Source organism: Apaloderma vittatum, unplaced genomic scaffold, assembly GCF_000703405.1.
Source record: "Apaloderma vittatum isolate BGI_N311 unplaced genomic scaffold, ASM70340v1 scaffold41506, whole genome shotgun sequence".
In the NCBI taxonomy this organism is placed as follows: Eukaryota; Metazoa; Chordata; class Aves; order Trogoniformes; family Trogonidae; genus Apaloderma; species Apaloderma vittatum.
This window is the reverse complement of record NW_009721946.1, coordinates 3864-23427: the sequence shown is the minus strand read 5'-3', so window position 1 is coordinate 23427 and position 19564 is coordinate 3864. Positions and strand designations below refer to the sequence as shown.

Genomic DNA, 19564 nt, shown 5'->3' with positions numbered 1-19564 from the left:
AAAGGGCACCGGAGAGCGGGCCCGGTGTGGAAATAGAGCTCAAAGAAGTGTTGTTTTATTTAAAAACAGGAAAAAAAAACTCGTTAAAATACCGCGGGAAAGCGCCCAAGAGTTTATTTCTTTATTCTTACACATATTTTTATTTATTTTTACCTTCCGAGTTCCCGAGGTTGGCACGCAAACCCCAGCGGGGTCGGTTTTGTAAATCCCGAGCGGGTAAATGGCTGCTGGACTTCGTTTGAAATTATATAATTAAAGGTTGTACCCCCCCGGTGAAATAATTCCTTTTTCGTTAGGCCTCGGATGTATTTTGGCCTTTTCCCGCTTTTGTCTCTTCTTCTTTTTTTTTCTTTTTCCTGCTTTTGTTAGGAAGATCAGCGTGAGGTGTTTAAACAATGCAGTAAAACAGTCGCTGCGGTGGTCTGCACAGTGGGCCCAGGGTGTTTGGATGGGGTAAATAGCAGTGCCAGTGTGACTCCAGAGCAAATCTCTTTCTTCCAGCAAGTTGCCTGAACTGTTCCGCAGTCTTTGTGCATGTATCTTAAAATACTTCCTTGAAACGTTTGAAATCCATGGGGAAATCCCTTGGGTTAGTATTAACCTGCATAACTCGGCTGCTTTGAACCTGGTAAAACAAGAGGACGCTTTTATCACAATCCAGAGCTGGTGCTTTGGTTTCGCTGAAAGGAGAGTGAAATACGGAGCAAAACGTTTTGGCTATTCGGGTGGAACAGATTGTTGCCTTTTAAATGGCCTTGAGCAGATGAATGGGCCCGGTGGCTTGAGCCGGACAAAGAATCGGGACGTATGTCCAATAACGCAGGGCACGAGATGGGGATTTCAAAGAATCCTGCCATTGTGTAGTGAGCCGGAGCAGCCCGAGCACCGCAGTTCGGTTGGTTTCAGGAACTCTCTTCTACTCAGGTGGCGTTTGTAATCACTGTGTGCTGACTGGCGTGCCAGCTTTGAAGGGTCAGAACAATGTACGGCGATGTGACGGGACTTTTGTTCAAACGGGAGCGCTGCTGGGTGTGCGGGACTGTTTTGTCTCTGGGTGTTTCATTCATGAGCGCAGCGTACTTTTGAATCCCAGTTTGTGGGTTTTGAGAGGAGTAGAGGCAGAAGTTTGGCCATTCAACAGAATGTCTAATTTACCTTTTTTTTCCTTGGCAAGGACTCTGTGCCATCATGTCAGTTGCTATGGCTTCCTCTATGAAACAGAAATCTTAAGGTATAAATAGATATTGTGCTTTTTAACCTTCTTGAGAGACAACTTGCTTTAAAGTGTTCCTTTACAAAATCGTTTCTTTTGATTGCTGTCAGAAGTATGACTTGTTTGTGCGTGCATCTCACAAGTGTTTACATAAACCATTTTTCTTACTTTTAAAGGAAGTCTAATTTGAAGGTGAATTTCATGATTTGCCTCCCACCTGCAGTCAAGTACAGCGGGAGGTTAACGGGAGAGGGTCCGTATTTTGTGGTTTCGATGTTTTGTGAAGACTTGGCTCGTTAAATTGAACTTTACACACTAGCAATTCTGACGTCTTCAGAAGAGCCACATAGGCAATTTCCAAGTGTGCCGTTTCATTTGCATAATACGAGCAATTTGTTGCCATCCACAGCTCTTCTGTGGAAATGCAGCCACTGAAGATGAAAATACCTTGCATCCAGCATTTCGCAGGAGGGAGTTTTCTGAGACTCGTGCGCTCGGAGCCCTGTGTGCTGAGGATGAGTAGAAAGGCAGACTGAACCGTGAGCAAACTCTTTCGAGCGGGCAGTGCCCCTGGTGCGGGCTGCCCAAAGCTCTCCCCATGGGTGAAGGTGTGCAGTAGCCTGGCTGTGCGGCGTGGCTGAACGCCTGTACTGCGACATCTAGGAATGTGCCTTCTGGAAAGTGGTTTCCATCCGTGCAGGCTTCGTTCCTGAGAAAAATGAGTGTTGGCTCTTAGACAGCGAGCCTGTGGGTGCAGGTGCCCTATCTTCGTGTGTGTTTGTAGAGCGCCTAGTGCGTCTGATACTGCTGGAACTTCCTAGTAAACAGTGAAGTTGTTACATTTTTATCTTGAGATTAATGTAACCATATCTCCTTTGTTTAAACCACTCCTGTGAATGAGCATCTCTTAGAAAACACATAGCACGTGCCTTACAGAATACACGGCTGTGCTGTATTTCTGTGGCAGAAATGTGAACTTTCCTTGGCTAAGAGGGTAGTTTGACTTTTTGTTCAACAGTACTTACCTTTTTTTCTTTCAGTCTATTTTAAAAAAACCTCTGAGATAAATTCATCTCAGTGAATTGTGAAAAGTACAGGATTGTTTTTAAAGATTGATGGATGTGTTTAAATTCTAAATGGGCTACAAGAAGAGAGAGGCAAGAACTATTGTGCCTTCAACCAGCACTAGAAAAATACTGGTAACACTCTGTTTTTATAGAAGTCTGATTTATTAAATGGAAGAAAATGTGGACATTTACTACAAGTCATGGATGGGAGGCCAGCGTAAGTGGTAGGATGTCTCGGGTGGCAGTGGGTTACGAATCACCGCTAAGCTTTTGGAGAGCTGTGAGAACATTTAAGGATGATGTGACCTACGGTGTGGCTGATGGGGATGGGTACCCTGATTTAGGGTAGGAATGAGGAAACCTTGTGTTGCCATGTCTTTGAATTGCACCATGTTTCCAGAAGTCCTTTGACCTTTTTCTGACCCAGTGAAGCCCTGATGTAGGGATGGTGAACCTGGACAACGGATCAAAGCGCCAAGTATTTATTGTGGCAGGGAACGGGCTGTAGAGACAGGCAGGACTTGTGATGTAGCTCGAAACAGAGTGTTGTGTAGAAGTTGAGGAGCAAAGTCACCTCGAGGGGTGCTACCTGGTGCCGTCAGTTGGGATCGCTAGCCGTGGCTAGTCGGAGCAGAATTTCTAGACAACGTTGCAGTCACTTTTCTGTTCACGGTTTCCATTCAGACTTGGGAAAATATTTGTGTGTGGTATGTAATGCTCTGAGATTGAGATTCTGCAGGTTTTGCTGCTCATGCTTCCTTCTGAAAATAGGCTTTTCACTCTGAAAAGCACCTATGACACAGAACTTTTTAACATGATGTCTTTGGAAAAAGCCTGGTTGCCGCTGCCGGGTTGCCACCCTAGTTTAGTCTGGCTACATTGGCTGTGTTTGGTTTTGTGCTAAGATCGTAGTTCAAGTAGTGACAGTTGAGGTAAAAATACCCAGCGTGTGTGCAGGAACTGTGCTGAAGTACCGCAGCGGCCCAAACACGCTGTTACTGTGCTTAAATTATGATACCTTTTTTTCCTGGCTTGTGATTATTTCTTTCTGGGCCAGGATGTGCTCTCTAGTGTCAGTGGAAGAGGGGTGTGTTAAAGGTAGAGTTTGGTCATGCGTAAGCTGTGTTTCTCTTTAAGAAAAGGTGCTTGTTGCGACGTGGAACCTCGCAGAACTTGCTTAAAAACGTGCTGGCCTGTCTAAGTTAAAGGGGACTCTCCTAATACTTAGATAAACCCAGAAGGTGTCCTTAACCATTAGTCTCTGTTCATTCATGCTACATGGCAAATACAGCATGGTCAAGAAACTTCAGATATATTTGGGGCTACTTCACCCCATAGTCACTAGACTAACATCTACAGGCGTGCTCTGAAAAGCAAGCCTAATTAAAAGAAAAAATCTCTTTTTTTTGTGCACCTGACAGCACTTTTTATGTATAATAATGGCATTTTCTTTCCCATTCCCCTTTCTCCTTTGCTTGATCCCACAGGGAGGTCATAATTCTGTGATTTTCACCAAACTCTGTTGCAATGCAAGTGAGTGTGATGTGATAAATTCAGCATTATGACGTCACTTCGTGATCATCAACAGAAGATGGGGTATGTGGGAGCAAATCCTTGTGTCGATACAGATCACTGTGATAAATGATAGTCACGGTAGAAGGCCGACCAAGTGTGAAAGCCTTTTCTTGAATATTATTTTGGCAGTAAAGGCTTTCTGTTTCTGTGCCATCAAACGTTCCTAGCGCTCGCTGCTGCTGCAGAAGCTGCCTTGACACTTTGTGTGTAAGTGTAATATATGCTGTCGTGTTTGCTCACCGGTATATTGCTTTTATACGTGAAATTTTATATTCGTCTTTGGAGCTTCGGTGTTAATATACAAAAGATAAATATATTTAAGAGTCTTGGGCTGTTTAGAATGGGGTGTTGAGTATATAATTATATAAGTTCTAGGATATTAGTATGCCTCAAGCATGAGCACTAAAGAAGTGTTGATACTAATGCTTACCCTACGTATCCTTGGCTGTCCTTTAAATGCTGTGCAGATACGGTTCAGAATTTTAAAATGCTTTAACACAATTTCAGATAAAGGTAAGGGTTTGTTTCTGTTGCATTGGTTAGCTCCTGAATTTACAATAACTAAAATGTTTAAGATACGTTCAGGTGTGGAAGATTAAAAGCAAAGAATAGTGTTGTGTGTATTTTAAGTTTTGTCATTTTCTAGTGTTGTTACTCCCAAGTCATTCATGGAGGAACAGGAGAGGTCCGAAACCAGAAAAAATGTTTTTCTGTAAAGCTCTAGAGGTTGTCAGCTAGATCTGGGTAAATAAAGTTGATGATTGCCACATTTTCAGCCTGTTTAACTCTCAGGTGGATGGTGTTCCATCAGCCAGCTTTTACACCACCAGTCAATCCAGAGATAATCCTATATAACATAACAGGGGACAGTGCAATAAAAATACTGCCTACTGATTGCTTAACAAAGGTGGGATAGAGTTACGGGGGTGGAATTCTGGTCAGGGGCTCAGGACAAGTGGATTCCGTTTTACAGACAGGAAAAACAGGTGGAGAAACTACTTAAGTTCTCACAACAGAATGGACGCAAGAGTTGATGAGTTCCTCATTCCTACTCCGGCCTTTGGTCAGCGGGACTATTTTGTAGTTTGTGCAGCATTTAGCAAACTTACTGTTATGGGCAGCATCAGTAAATGGTCAGTTCTAACTAAATGAAAGGGAAAGTCCTAGATCAGCAGGTTTGTCTCTGCACAAAAGATAAAAAGTGAGCATTGAGAGAAGAAGTGGTTTTGGGGGTTTGTGTGTTGGGGTTTTTTTATATTTGGTTTGGTTTTTGTTTTGAAATGGAAAGACAGTGAGTATTGCAGATAATATTTGAAGCCTTATTTGCAATAAACATGTTAAATCCTGAAGTTATTTTACCCAGTTGATCTTAAATGTCCAAAAATCATTATGTTTCTTTGTTTACAAGTTTGTGTTTCTGCTGCCAATGATGTTATTAAGTTTTAGGGGAGGTTGGCTTCTTTTATCTTAATAATACTTTTATGATCTTAAACCTTCGATACTGTAAATGCTTACACATGTGAAGTATTTGAATAATAGCAGTGTAATATTGGGTCTTGTCTTTAGCCATAAAGTGCTTGCAGGACTGGGGTGTTGGTGTACTTCCATCAAAAAATATCCTTAGTCCCATTGTTGTCTGAATTACTGTGTATTGAATTCAGTTAAAAAAATCCCTATAGCTGAGGATTATCAAAACTGAAAGTGGTGCTTAAGAAGCTCAAAAGAATTAAAATGTCAGGGCTAACTTCAATACTAGAAGGAAAAAGTTACTAATATAGGTTTCCTCCTGTGTTCTACAGTCTGTCCAGTGAAGATGCTGTGTGAGGCTGCTTTGAGATGCTAACAGGTATCTTGAACTTTTGGTTTTCCAGTGCAGCATCTCTAAGTAATATTTTGCTGTAGGAAAAGACTAAAATCTTGATATTTTTATTTTTAAAGCATTTATTCACCTGTCCCCACACCCAAAACAAAACCCCAGCTGGTTTTATTTCCATGAATTCAAAGGTTTTTCTTAAATAGAAGTAAGTTTAGTTTGTCTTGTGTCCTTAAAAAATAAATTATATCATGATCATCTCTTCACAATTAAGTATGCTCTCATTATTGACATGCCCTCATCTCCACTGTCATTTTTATCACATCTAGCAGCAGAGCTCCAAATTAACATAAAATTGGATTTTGACATACTTTAGCCATCTAGCGTAGCCAAATGGATGGATAAAAATGGATAAACACATTGAGGAGAAACTGTGCTCCAGGAAGAGCAGTGAGAAAGAAATGAATCTGAAATTGTTTTGTACTAAAATATCCTTGTGGACAGATCCAAAGTTTAGCAAATTGCCATATATAGGTTTGGTGTTTTTTTTTTCCTTCTTCTTCACAGGAAGGTGTCTCCTAAGGGTAAAACAAGTAAGATTGGCTGTAGTAGCTAAGATAAATAGTCAGGAGGATGTTTGTGGCATTTGTACAATGTGGCTGCTTGTGATTCTGGAAGCCCTTTCTAAAAATGGAACTATCACATATATGTATTTGGAGTCACATCCAGCTCTTCCCATCCTGCAAAGAACATTTGTAAAAAAAATAAATCTATAACTGGATCCCAAATCTATTACTTATATGTGTTTTCAAAAAAAAAGAAGAATGCTTGAGATCTCATGCCAAATTAATTTCAGATGTTCCTGAATATTTAATGGGATTGGTCTTTGTTGTTAACTTTGAATCGATCCATTTGCAGAGCTATTTTACAAACCCAGGAACCAGCAGTGGTAATCTGTGACCTGAAAACTGATGGCAGAAACGTGATGAAATTTCTCTGGCATTGTGGACCTTCTTTTAATATTCTGATGTAAAAGAGCTCAAGAAATCCGTCCCTTAACTAAGCGCTCAGCATCCTTTCCATCTCGGCGCTCTGTGACTGCGTGACCCCCTAGCGTAGAGACGCCCTCCAGCCAGATGTCCTTCACAATTTGTCGGCTTCACGGCTGGCTGGCAGGGGTCTGCACAGAGCGCCCCAGGTTATGCTTTCCCCCTCTCTGGTAGCCTCAGCCTTTCCTTTCCAAGAGAGCCAGGCTCTCCAGAGTCCGAATTCTGCATCACGGCACATATTGCTGTTGGTTCTAAGGCTGGAACTGCAGAGCTGTCTGACAGGAGTGTTGAGTGAACGTTAAATTGCTAGCGGCAAATTTCTACCCTGAACCAAACCTCAGATGGTCAAAATGCATTTAGATTTCTAATACCATTAAACAGCTTCATGACAATCAAAACACGCTGCTCTGTCTACAACATCTTCTGCTCTCTAGAAACTTAAGTGAAAATCGTGGGCATTAAATCTGCATTTTCAATAGCTGCTCTTCGTAACTGTGTCTTTAATCCAGATCTTACTACTGCTACTGCAGTTACCTAGACAAGTAACAGCCCTGAGAAATCTGGAGGTTAGCAGTGCTCTTAACAAGTTTTTGAAATGCAAAGAACAATTTTCACAATGCAGTGCTAAAGACGATGTAATAGAGATCATCCTACTTAATAGCCTATTTAAATCCTTGACAACTTACAATAGTAGATCACTTTCTTTTGAATCCAAAGGTTAACTTCTCCTGCATTGTAATTTTATAGGGAGAAGAAGTGGGTGACAGTTGGAGACACATCCCTAAGGATTTACAAATGGGTACCAGTAACAGAGCCTAAAGTCGATGATGTAAGTATCCTGCAGACGTCTTGCTTTTTTCAAGATGTAGATCCTCGTGTTTAGGGAAAGTCAAAAGAAATATGCTCTCTATTCTTCGAGCTGTTAAGCTGAGGCTGGTGTGGGTCTTGCAAGCGTTTGAATAGAAGAGCTCTAGGGAAAACGTTGATCTCTACAGAAAGTGATGGTGATGGTTCAGTGGGTGGCAGTCTTCCCGCAGTCAGCTTGGATTAATTCTCAGATAACTGTTAAACATTCAGCTTGAAACTGGGTTTTGAAACCTTTCTCTGTTGTAATAATTGGCAGGTGGAGAGGGAAAGCTGAGACATTGGTTATTTTTTCCCCTTTTTTCTGCCAGGTGCTTTACAGGAAGGTAGCTGCCTTGGAACTGTGCACAGAATGTATTTTATCTGTGCACCACCGCTGTTTTGCTCAAGAGTAGTGCAAAAGACTGAAGTAAGGGTAGGAAAATCCAGCGGAACTGAGATTGCTTGTATTAAGATGTCAAACCCAAGCAATACAGCAACCACGCTTCTGTTGTAACGTGCCTTTTCTCTTGATAAATGTTTTGTGTGTGCATCATGTTTGTGTTCCTAGTGTGCACTGTTCATGTGCAATGATGCAATCATATGGCATAAAAAGAAGTGTAAAAATCAAAGTTGATAGGGCTTAGAAATGTTTTTCAAAACGAACATTACTCTCATTTTATAAACTGAAATGCTGTAGAGAGAAAACTAGTCCATGGTATCACAGCAAATTAATGATACAATGTATACAGTATATCCTAAGTTTGGTACTCCTTCCTTGGGCTGTCAAGTACTTTGTTTGAAATAATTAGTGAAGGCCTCTGTGGAAGAAAACTACTGTGTTAACAGACATCTAAAACGATGGTTATTCAGGCAAGACTGTGTCATGATCTTGTCTTATTGAGAGTCTCAATTCAAGACCTATTTTTGCTTACCACTGTTTTAACTGAGTTTGTTCCTTTCTGTACTTCTGGTCATACCACAGATTTCAGTGACTGTCAGAGTCGTGGTAAGCGTCTTGTATTCTTCCCATGCTTGAACAGCACCTCTGTCAAGGAATCCCTTGTGAATTGGGAAACTGTCCTGGTTTCTTTATAGAAACTTGTTCATTCTTTCAAGTTGTCAAATGTTTGATCTTGATTTTATTGTTTCTAATACATGGTGGGGGAAAACTGTGCTAGCTGTGTGTGAGAGGGAGAGATTTAGGATATTTAGGCTCACACCTTCTGAAAATTGTTTTCTCGTAGTTAAGGTATGCCTGCAGGATGGGTACTGTGGAAATTTGAAATAGAATTTCCACTGAGTTTCTGGATGAATTTTCAAGGTGACTGGTACCTGAAGCCGTATTCTCTGCTAGGAAGAATGGATTTATGTAACATTCTCTGTGTGCAGGATTTAATTGTATTGTTTGAGCCATCATTTCTAGGTTTAGGCTCCAGATTTGCTGAAATTGGGACGCTTGTTCAGGGCCAGTTACTTTAGTGTCCTGCAGTCGCATTCTGTTCATTACAAGTAGAGGCCGTTGTGTAGTTGCAGTTGTTACAGACTCGAGGTCGTAATGTTTCTGTCCTCTGGAAGTTCTTGCAATTAGAACAAGCACATATATTTTAAAAATAAGTATCAGGTAGGGATCATTTGGCTATTTAATTTCGTTGTGGACATCCTTTTATTTCCAATTTCATCTGCCTGTGAAGAAGACTGTACTTGCTTTTCACTGGAAGAAAGGCACCTTTCTTACTGCTTTATGTTACAAATGGAAGTTGTCTTTGATTTTTGTGAGGGCAGCTTAGATTACTCTCCCCCCTCACATGATGTTCCTAGGACACTTTGACTTTCCCTTGAACTAGAATTAGCTAGGCCCTTTTCTCCTCCTAATTTTGGAAGGCTGTTGTAGTCTCTCGCCACTTTGATGGTTAAACCATTTTAAAAAAAACTTTCAGCTTAAATTGCTCGCAGTCACTTTTTGGTATTTCTCTTGTGGTAAAAGTGTCCTTTTTACCTTTTGGAAAAAACAAACCACAAACCAAAACTGACGGAGATTTGTCCCCTCTGAACTTGAGTTTTGCAAAGGTAAAGAAGTCCACGTGCTTTTGCCTCTCTTTCACATATTAGGGAATAAAAAAAGTCTAATAATCTAATTAAAATAGAGGGAAAAGTCCTTCCAGTTATCACTTGTTGAATTTCTTCTGCAGTCTCAGACAGTACTTGGTTGTTGTTTTAGTTCCTTCCCTCATTGGAGGACACATGGATGGATTGCCGAGCGAGTGTTCTTCCTAGAATGGGGCTTTTAATTGTCTTCTCAGCAGGCATGCGGATCCTCCAAAAGCAGTGCAGCTGGCTCTTTCTCCTGCGAGACTGATTACGTCACCTCTTAATTGAAAATGCTGCATCCCTCAGCAGACGCAGATTTTCCACGTGATGGATGCCACTGTCTCTTCCTTTGTTTTAATGCTTGCAGTCCATACTGTTAGTTGGTCGTGAGCGTGTTGTGACCGATTGTTCATGTAGGACTGCCTTGCTTACGCTCTTTGTTTTAGGCCAGTCTGATTGTTCTTAGTCCATCTTTTAGTTTTCAGGAAGAAACAGCATTAGTTGTAGAGAAGGAGGAGGTCTGTGTAGTGCTGGTGATTGAGGAGGAGGTAAAAAGCTGTCTCTTCAGTGTTAAAATTCTAGATCCGTTGCCATTCCTGTTGTGCATGGCTGTATGATGTCCAGGTGTATTCTGCAAGCTTTCTGATGTGAAAAGGAGAATGCATTGAGCTGTGCAGCGGGGTGTGGATATGCAGAAACCATGGACTGAGGCGAGTTACGAGCTCAGGAATGGGGTAGTTTCATGAATCTTAGCCCTTCCTCTGATGAGCGATGTTCTTCCCTTTTCCTGGTGTAGCAGAGATACGTTTTGACCTTGCTTTTTCTAGCTCTTTGGACTGTGTATAAAGTTAGCAGCCAGCACGTCCCGAGTTCTCCGACTCAGTTTCAGCAAACCATGTAATCATCGTGCCTCAAATTTTCTGATTGTAGAATGAGGGGTATTATTGAGCATATTTGTAGTTTTTATAAAAATTGTGCTTTTGTTTTAAGATGAAAACCATGTTTAAGTGCTAACTGTTGCAGGATTTCTGGATAAAACCTCTATATATTCTAGTGTTTTGTATCATGAAGAACACCATAAAACCAGCCTTGTAGTTATTTTGACTAATGCGTTATTGATAATGCCAGTTATTATTACATTGGCTTTATTTCTCACTTGAAATTGAGAGATGCTTACAGCAGTAGCGAATGGGAAAGGTTTTATCTTGCAGCGTGGATTTCTCTTCATGGTGATAGTGTCATTTGTTTGTGGTACCTTTTGTTTTTCAGAAAAATAAGAATAAGAAAAAAGGCAAAGATGAAAAATGTGGCTCTGAAGTGACCACTCCAGAGAACAGCTCCTCTCCGGGAATGATGGACATGCATGGTGAGTAGGAGAAGGTCAGCCCCAATTCCTCTGTTACACAGGATAAAAGTACAAGCTAACAGTGTCCGGTTCTCCACTGCTCAGATGTACGGACAGCATGACTTGAGTCAAAGCAAAACCAGCATCAGAGACTCATTTGGTTCCTTGGAATTCTCTTCTGTGGATGTACTAGCAGTTTTCTAAATGCCATTTTTATTTGAGCTGTGTGTGGTGAGAAAAAATGTTAGTGGAGCTAAATATGGAAATAAAAATAAAGATACCTGCCATTCAAAATACTACACTCAGGTGACGTAGTAACTCTTAAGTTTGCCACTCAAAGAACCACAAGAGCCCCAGAGCCTCAGTGGCACCTACGACAATTTGTACAGGTTTTGTGCTTTTTAACTCTGTAGGTGATTCAAGGAAAAAGAATGCTTGCAAAAGCTGAGGAGGCAAGCTCTGGTTCCGTGGTGTCTTCTGCTTCAGCTTGATGAAATTAACTGGTTAAACCATTTTTTTTTTTGTTTGCCCGTGAAGCATTATTAGGTCATTTTAAATTTTTTTTATATTTTAAAGTGTGAACTCTTGAGTGGTAACCTAATGTTTTTGAGAGAGGAGCTTGTACAGCTCAGCTCTCCTTTAATTTTTTACCTTCTAGGTGTTTGGATAATGATTATGGCTGAGAATGCAGCACTATTTGAGCTGATAAGAGGGGATCGCTTTTTAGTGGGTTGTAAATTTTTCATTTCAGTCATATTTGCACTTGTATTGCCTCCTGGTTGGCTTGTTGCAGTGTTCACTGCAAGTATGGTCTTGCAATTAAAGGACTGAGGAGGATTTTCACAGACTTGGATTAATTTTTCATCGTGTTTCAAACTCCTTCGCTTTTGCCTTAATTTTAAGTCTTTTTCTCCCATTTATGAGGCAAATACACTATGTGCTTTTATATCATACATCACTTTAAGCCATGCAATTTCATGATAAACTTAATCTGACTTCAAGCTGCTCTGAAAAGAGATGTTCCCATCATGGCTGCGTGTTTTTGAAGTCCTTTGGATGTAATGGTCATAGAGATGCAGAGGGAAGTGGGTCGACTTGCATGCTACTAATTTAACCAATGTTTTGTTGGATTACTTTAGGCAGCAGTAGCTTCCCTCTTGGTTACTGGTGGTTGTTAGACTGGCTTAAAGTTTACCCCACTCCTATCCAAGTATTAACTGGGATACATAAACTGCTGTTGTTGGTTTTCACAGAAAGAGGGTACAAGCAAAAAATATTTTCTGTTAACTAGAGACACTATCTGTGCTGCAGATAGCAACTGTGATCCAGGTTTTTGGAGGCTACAGTATAATCTGGGCAATGAACACTTAGAAACTATAGATATTAGGGCTGGACGTTACATTTTACCGTGATGGGGTTTTGTTGGGATATTTGGGGTGTGTTTTTTTGACCTGCAGGGGACACTTGAGAAACTGTCTGCTCATCTGAATGTTGTGGTGATAGGTATTTGTAAATCTCTAGCATGAACACTTTATTAGCCCTGTGTTATATGAACTATAAAATGATACTGTCACTTCATTTGATCTCTTGTATTACAAAGTTCTGGGTTCTTTTGGAAAAGATCCAAGTAAGACAACAGTTGGGTTTATTGTATGATACTTGTTAGAGCACCTTTTCTGGTTTTCTGTTTTTTAGTAACTGCGAGAAAACTGTATCACAGCATAGGCTGCAAGAGCAAAAATAGTGGTGTGGAACAAAAGTTGGATGTAATGTTAGTCTAAATGCTTGGACTTCAACCCCAACCATGTGTTATCAGGGGATAATGCAGCAAAAATATGGAAGAATTAAGGTGTGCTTTTTATCTCGTCAAGTTATACTTTCTTTGTTTTAACGCTTTTGTTAACAGATGACAATAGCAACCAGAGTTCAATAGCTGATGCTTCTCCAATAAAACAAGAAAACAGTAGTAATTCAAGTCCAGCACCAGAACAGAACTTGGTGACACAAGCAGACGGCACTGAAGTAAAGTCCGATGAAGCTCAGACAGAAGCAAAGGAGCAGCCTGGTTCAGAAGGTAAGCTGAAAAGACAATCTTCAAAGCCAAAGAAAAAAATGTATCATTTATTTGCTTATCCGATTTAAGAACATAATAATAACAATTTGAAAGAAATGGTTTCTGAATCCTCGGTGTTTATGTGAAATGGGTTGTAATCTCTCTGGCCTACCAGTGATCCTTCTGTGCCACTGGAAAGGTCAGATTGACATTCAGGGTCTTTTCAGAGAGGAAACAAACAAAATACTTGCTTATTGTTGTCATACTCTCAGTCTTGGAAGAAGAAACAATTTAAAAGCATCTTTAAAATGGCTGCTACAATTGCTGGAAAGTATTACTTTTGTAGACCCATGAGTGTTTGTTGCCTAGTGGGAAAGTAAAATAGAGGTGAGGCACTTGGAAATTATATTTTATGGTTTAAACCTTAAAGTAAGCTTTCTTTTTTCTTAACCCTGCTAGTTATTTATTCGAAAGTTAGCTTTGAATTCTGTCCTAATTTTCTAAAAGTGTTGCAATGTTGTAGCGCAGTTGTTTACAGATTAAAAATCCATGTGGGTTAAGAGATTGTTCTGAACTTCACTCTTATTTTGGTTAACTGAAACATGCTCTGTATTTATATGCCTGGGAAGATAGCTTTCTTCATCCTATTATAACCAATAAAAGATGTCCTTAACACCATTCTAATGATTCGGTCGCAGAATTCTTCCCATAGCAAAGCAATTAAATTACTCTTCCCTGATTTAGTTCTTAGCTCAGTACATCCACTAACTGGTTTAAATTTAGAGCTTTTATCTTGGTAATACCAGAATGGCGAAGTGTGTTAAACGTTGTCATTGTTAATTAGGGTTAAAAGTTGACAACCGAATCGTCACCAAGTTGAAATAAATCAGAGCACTGTATCTTTCGAAGAAATCTCAGCTGGTGTATTTGGGCACAGTAAATGGTGAGGATTTACTCCTAAGTCTACTATTGTCCAAACCTGCTTGTGTGAAGTTGTTAGATAGCACACATGCTCCCCTGACTAAATATAGGTTCAGGGAAAATCATACCAAGTTCTCTGGATTAGTTCCAGAGCCAGTTACTGTTAAATGGAAGGGGGAAGTAATGGCAAAAAATACCCTTTATTAATGTGTTTGGTTTTTTCTATTGGTTATATGCCATGTTTAAAAATGTATTAAATAATTACTTATGTACCAAAGTGTTTCGATCAGTCAAAGCCCTGAAATTGTGACATTATTCAACTGCATCTATCTCACGTTACTAGATGGAAATCAGGGAGGTTGCTTGGAGCGAGGGACAGTTTGGGTGGTCAGAAATGCTTAACCTGAACTTCTCAAAGTAAACACGTGCATTCAAAACATTTTGCTGTGTAAATAAGTCATTGCAGTCGTCGGAAGGGGCTCGGCAGTTTAAAATACAGATCCCTTTGCCCGAAGGTCGGCAGCAGCGTGCGTGGAAGCTCTCAATGGCAACTGGAAGAGAACACAGGAGCCACGAGCTGTCTGTTGTGGCAGAACATCGCAGAGTGCTCCTGTAGCTCCCATTGCAGTGGGTGCTCAGACATAACACTATGGGAATGGAAATCCTGTCTGACCCTTAGGACTTGTTTCTTTATCAGTATGAACTTGCTTTTCTGGTGAGACGTGGAAAAAAAGATGATTCTGTCCCAGTTTGCTGAATATGTGATCTTAGAGTCTGCTCATCATAGGCATCGCTTCATCTTGGATTCAGTCAGAGAAACTTTCTGAAATGCTTCTGCTGCTTTGTGTACAGTACACCACACAAATACCCATTGCTCACTGCTTACGTCACCTTCATGAACCGAAGTTGTCCAAAAATTGTTTTGATCTTGTGTTTATCTTCATTTAGAGTAAATGTATGTATCTTGGGTCAGGGACCTGTGGGGAGATCAATTCATAAAACTTGACTGTGCGTGCTTCTGGGAATTCATTCGAAGTCTAAAGGGCTTTTTAAATGAGGTGAAGGAAAGAATGGATTCCAGCCCCTTACACTGTTCTTGTTGTGGGTGCTGAAAGAAATATAATGGACCTTTTACGATCAACTGGGTTTGCTTTTGGGTGATGGAGGTTTTTTTGTTTAGTTTGTTGTTTTGTTTTTGTTGAGTCTCTGCTTCTGGACCTACCCTGTTAAACTTCCAGAGCTCTCTAACCTGTAAAGACATTTTAAGTGCCCCTATCCCCTCTTTGAGCGAATGGCTGCTTTAACCCCCAGCTCTCTGTGAGACTTGCTTTGAAAGAAGGGTTTAAAAAAAATCAAAGGAGTAAGCAAACCGAAAACACAAAAACCCCACTAAAGTTGTATGCAGGTAAGAGCTATAACAAGCTGGAAGACTTTTCCACAAGTATGCACCAGAATTAAGAATGCCACAACCTTAACGGCTTAGCTAGCTAGTTGAATTTCTAACTTTATTTTTTGCTTGATACTACTAAGATAAGTTTTTTTTAATGTCTGGCTAAATTTTGATTCAGAGAACTTTATCCTCCCTCCCTAGCTATGCAGTTTTAGGTCCATTAGCTATCACAGTTCAACCCTTTCTGTAGCTGCCTTTTACTTCGGGTTTGCAGCAAGTTTCCTTGCAGTCAGCCCCTTTTGCAGAATTTTTGCTGAAATGTGTTTGGCGGTAGCTGTTGATGGTTGGGTGTCACGGGGTGTGCGGGAGCAGGGCTCCCTCTAGGGACATTCCGGCCGTCGTACACCACCGGCAGCAGGAGGCGAAGGTTGCGATCCTGGAGTTTGAGTTTAATTCATAATATTTGTACAGTTGTTACAAGTGTTATCGTTCATGGTTACACACGGCGAAATCTATGCCTTTGGGATGTTGCTAAGGGGAAGACATAGTAAAAGGTGCTGCTGAATGCTGTCGTTTGTTTAAACTGATTTCTTGACGTTTCAGATACCTCTGATGAACAGAACTCACAATCTTCAATGGAAAATTCCATGAATAGTTCAGAGAAAGCAGAAATTCAGTCCTCTGGAGAAAACGATATAATTACAGAGGCATCTAAAAACTCTCAGGTAACTTTAAGCACAAAAGTCCGATAACTTGGCATTTTGGAAAGAGTATTTTTACCAAAAAGCAGATATTAGGAGGCCAGTTGTTTATTTAGACTCATTTTCCAAAGGCGAGGAGAGTAAAGCAGCTGTGAAGTATTAAATGTACATGTATCTGATTTTGTGGTTAATTTGACTGCCTTCATGCATTTCTCGTAATTTGAACTAGATTGGCCTGATTTACTTTTCCCTTTCTTAAACCAGTTTGGGTTAGTTTTGTAATGGACTATTAAAATGTCATACCAATAAACTGCTTGGACCTAACCTGCTGGCCAGGCCCCTTTAGGACCATTCAGGAGTGAAATATCTTCTGCAAAAGTAAATGCACATAAGGCTTAGGGAAATTTAATATTGGAAACTCCGTGGATGAGATGTTTGGATGTTTACTCACTGATATAATTAAAAATTTACGGTTTTGAGCCCAGAAGTAGAACTTTGCCCTTTGTCTGCAGACAACAACAAATGTAAAGATGTTGAGGTAGGATGTGAGTAGAAGAGTGATTTCAGGAAGCATTTGGTCATATCACTCTTGCATCCAGGGATGCTTTGTATTTTACAAATGACACACCAGGGAATTTGTTGGTGCTTTTTAGTTTGATGTTTGTGGTGCCTGAAATTCAGTGCAATGATAACGTGGTTTTCTTTTCCCCCTCATTAAGGACTCTGAAGGAGTGCCACCTTCTAAAAAGATGAAAGTAGAGGCTTCCCAACAAAGTGTTGAAGAGATTTAGACTATAGATTTTTCTGGTCAGTTTTTATGTAAGGTACATCAGTGGGCTTAATTCTAGAACAACCTTACTTAAGCATCTTCTCTTGGATGAGGACAGAACTCCGAACTTTTCAAGTTACCAAGCAAAAATCCAAGAAAGCCTAACAAAGGTTTAACTTCTCAGACACTGAAAACTTTTTCCTGTGAAACAAACATTGAGAACTTTTAAGTTACTGTCTCTGAAATGGTTGGAGTAAACAACTCAGGAGGGGTCTACGCACTGTTTCTAAAGTCAAAATTACAATTATGTTGCTGCTGTATTTTTTTTTTTCATTTCTCTATTTAACATTGTAAGATATTTAAGGATGGTACAGGTCAGGTATTAGCTTTTATGTGAAGTTCATTGTTCTGGCGTGATGTCTGCTTTTGTTTTGTGCCTTGTGTTCTGAAAACAGTGCTAAATTTTAAAAGTTGTTTTGCAACTGTCTCCTTTGCAAAGTGGCCTATGTTTGTATAATGCCATGTAGTGAGGCTTTGTTTTTTTTTCTTTTTCTTTTTTTTTTGTTTGGGGTTTTTGTTTAGTTTTTGATTTTTAAATCCCTGGTGCTTAAATTTTTAACGAATACAGATCAGGAAGCCATTTTCACTCTTGGAGTCCAAGGAGAAAAAGGAGCTTGATATTTTATTTTAGCAGCTATAGTGGAGATCTTTAATTGAATGCATGGCATTCGCAACTGTAAATTTGGTCTTCTAAATACTTAACTTCTGATGAAGTTAACAGGATCTGTTTACCATTTAGAGTCCAGATCTGAATAGATACTATAACACAGCAGTTAAAATACGTACGTGTTAGGTCCAGATCTCTGTACTGGGTACAACTTGCTTTCCAGAAAAGTTCCACTGTGTACATAAATAGGATCAAAGGGATTGATGTGCATTGAATTTATTTTCAGTTGGTCTTTTTTGATACCACGTTTTCACTGAACTGGAGTTCATTGTACTGTTTCTTTATGTTTACTTCCGTGTTCAGGTTAATACTGTATTGGGGGGGTTCTTTTCTTCATTCAGCAAGTCTTGTCAATAAGCCTTGTTGTTTCCTTAGTCCCTACATCCCTGTTCCTTCTTTTCCAATTATGTCAGAATGTGCTTACGTTGAGCTCGATCAAAAGGCACGTGGTATGTGCAACTCCCTTCAAATTCGCGGCACGTAGAAGTGCGGAACCGCCGGCATCGGGTCGCCAGGGCCTGATCTCGCAGTGGCTTTGTGCTTCCCGGGGGAGCTCTCCGTTAGAAACACCCGGTGTCGGGGGGAACCCCCTCACTTCTCCCTTTAGTCCGCGTACGTCCGTACGGGTGTACGTCTGTATTGCTGGGTCAGGCCCTTAGTCTGTCTTCAGTTGGTGTGGGAGATGGAATTTGTAATTTAAAATAATGATCTCACAGCTACGAAAATGGTTGCGTAGAGTTTGTAAGCTAGGAACTGTAAATACTTTTTTAAATGAGAAAAAAAAAGAGGCTTCCAGTTGATACCTTTTCATAATTAGCTCTTGATTAAGCTTATTTATTTCTGAATCCTCCAATAGTGAAAATGGCTTGCACTTAGACTACTGCATTGCGTTCGCAATTACCACTTTATTATGAAAACCAGTGGGGAACTGGGGGGAGGGCACAGGGGGAGGGAGGAGTGGGGAGCCGATACCGACCTTCCGTAAGCTGTTTGTAGGATTGAACTCCAGATACCATATTACACTCAGTTTCGGAACTTTTCCTTTATGTTGAAATAAAACTTTTTGGATTTTAACCGAATAAAATTTGATTGCAAATCATTCATGAAAACAGTGTGCTCCCTAATAAGTTTTTTGGGGGGATTTCTGGTCTGATCATGAAGTCCATTAACATTCTGAAAATGAGGAAACGAGGAGCCAAAAATTCTGTTTGCACAATATATGCAATGAAACGGTAGAATTCTCTCTTGAATTGTGTGTATGCCTAAAATGTGGATAACTGGTCAATGACGATTGATTTGTATGTATATTACATTCAGATTGAAGTGATATTTTGTGAGAAGTTCTATTGATATATTAAATGGGCAAATCTAGAAAGATTCAAACTTAAAAATATTTTTGCTTTACTAACTTTTTGTTGTTTTTAATGCTTAAACAAAACAAAACTGATGCCACCTTTGAGAAGTAGTCATGTTTACTAATCCCTATCTTCAGGTGCATCGCAGCAAGTTTTTAATTTTAATTTTGTAGATGTTTCCAAGGGAGTAAATAGACTTTTCGTTTAGAAACTAATTCCTGTACTTTAGGAAGAAATAAAATATATAAATAGCACTAAAAATACCTCAAATTTTTCATTAGATAGAAGCATTTATTGGCATTATTGACATCAACAGGTTTAATTATATAAACTTCCTTTTCTCTCCTGTGGCTTCTGCTCAGAACTGTTCACTGTTCTGTGGCTGACAAGACAAGGCATCATAACCATAGTCCTAGAGGCTTTATTTCAAAAGTAGTAGCGCTTTATTTACAGCTTATACAGAATACATTCAGAACTGTTTTGGTTTGTTTTGTTTTTTTTAACCAGAGATTCTAGTGACAACAGACAACTGAACAAGCAGATAGATTTGGGTTCCTTAGACCTGTTATTGTCAGTCTCTGAGGGAAGAGATTTTGACATTATCTGGTATGAAGAAATCCAAAATAGTGTATAAGACTGTTATTAGTCTTTT

The 19564-nt window shown here is 39.9% G+C and overlaps 1 protein-coding gene across 1 annotated transcript; it reads left to right on the top strand.

Annotated features, from left to right (window-relative positions):
* The first annotated feature begins 3841 nt into the window (after window positions 1–3841).
* On the top strand, window positions 3842–17098 carry BCL7A (B-cell CLL/lymphoma 7A). The gene is made up of 6 exons (XM_009871584.1): window positions 3842–3876; window positions 7465–7546; window positions 10921–11017; window positions 12903–13070; window positions 15964–16085; window positions 16781–17098. Exons 1-6 carry the CDS (start codon window positions 3842–3844, stop codon window positions 16850–16852), a joined length of 576 nt encoding a protein of 191 aa, XP_009869886.1. The 3' UTR covers window positions 16853–17098.
* The last annotated feature ends 2466 nt before the right edge of the window (window positions 17099–19564 follow it).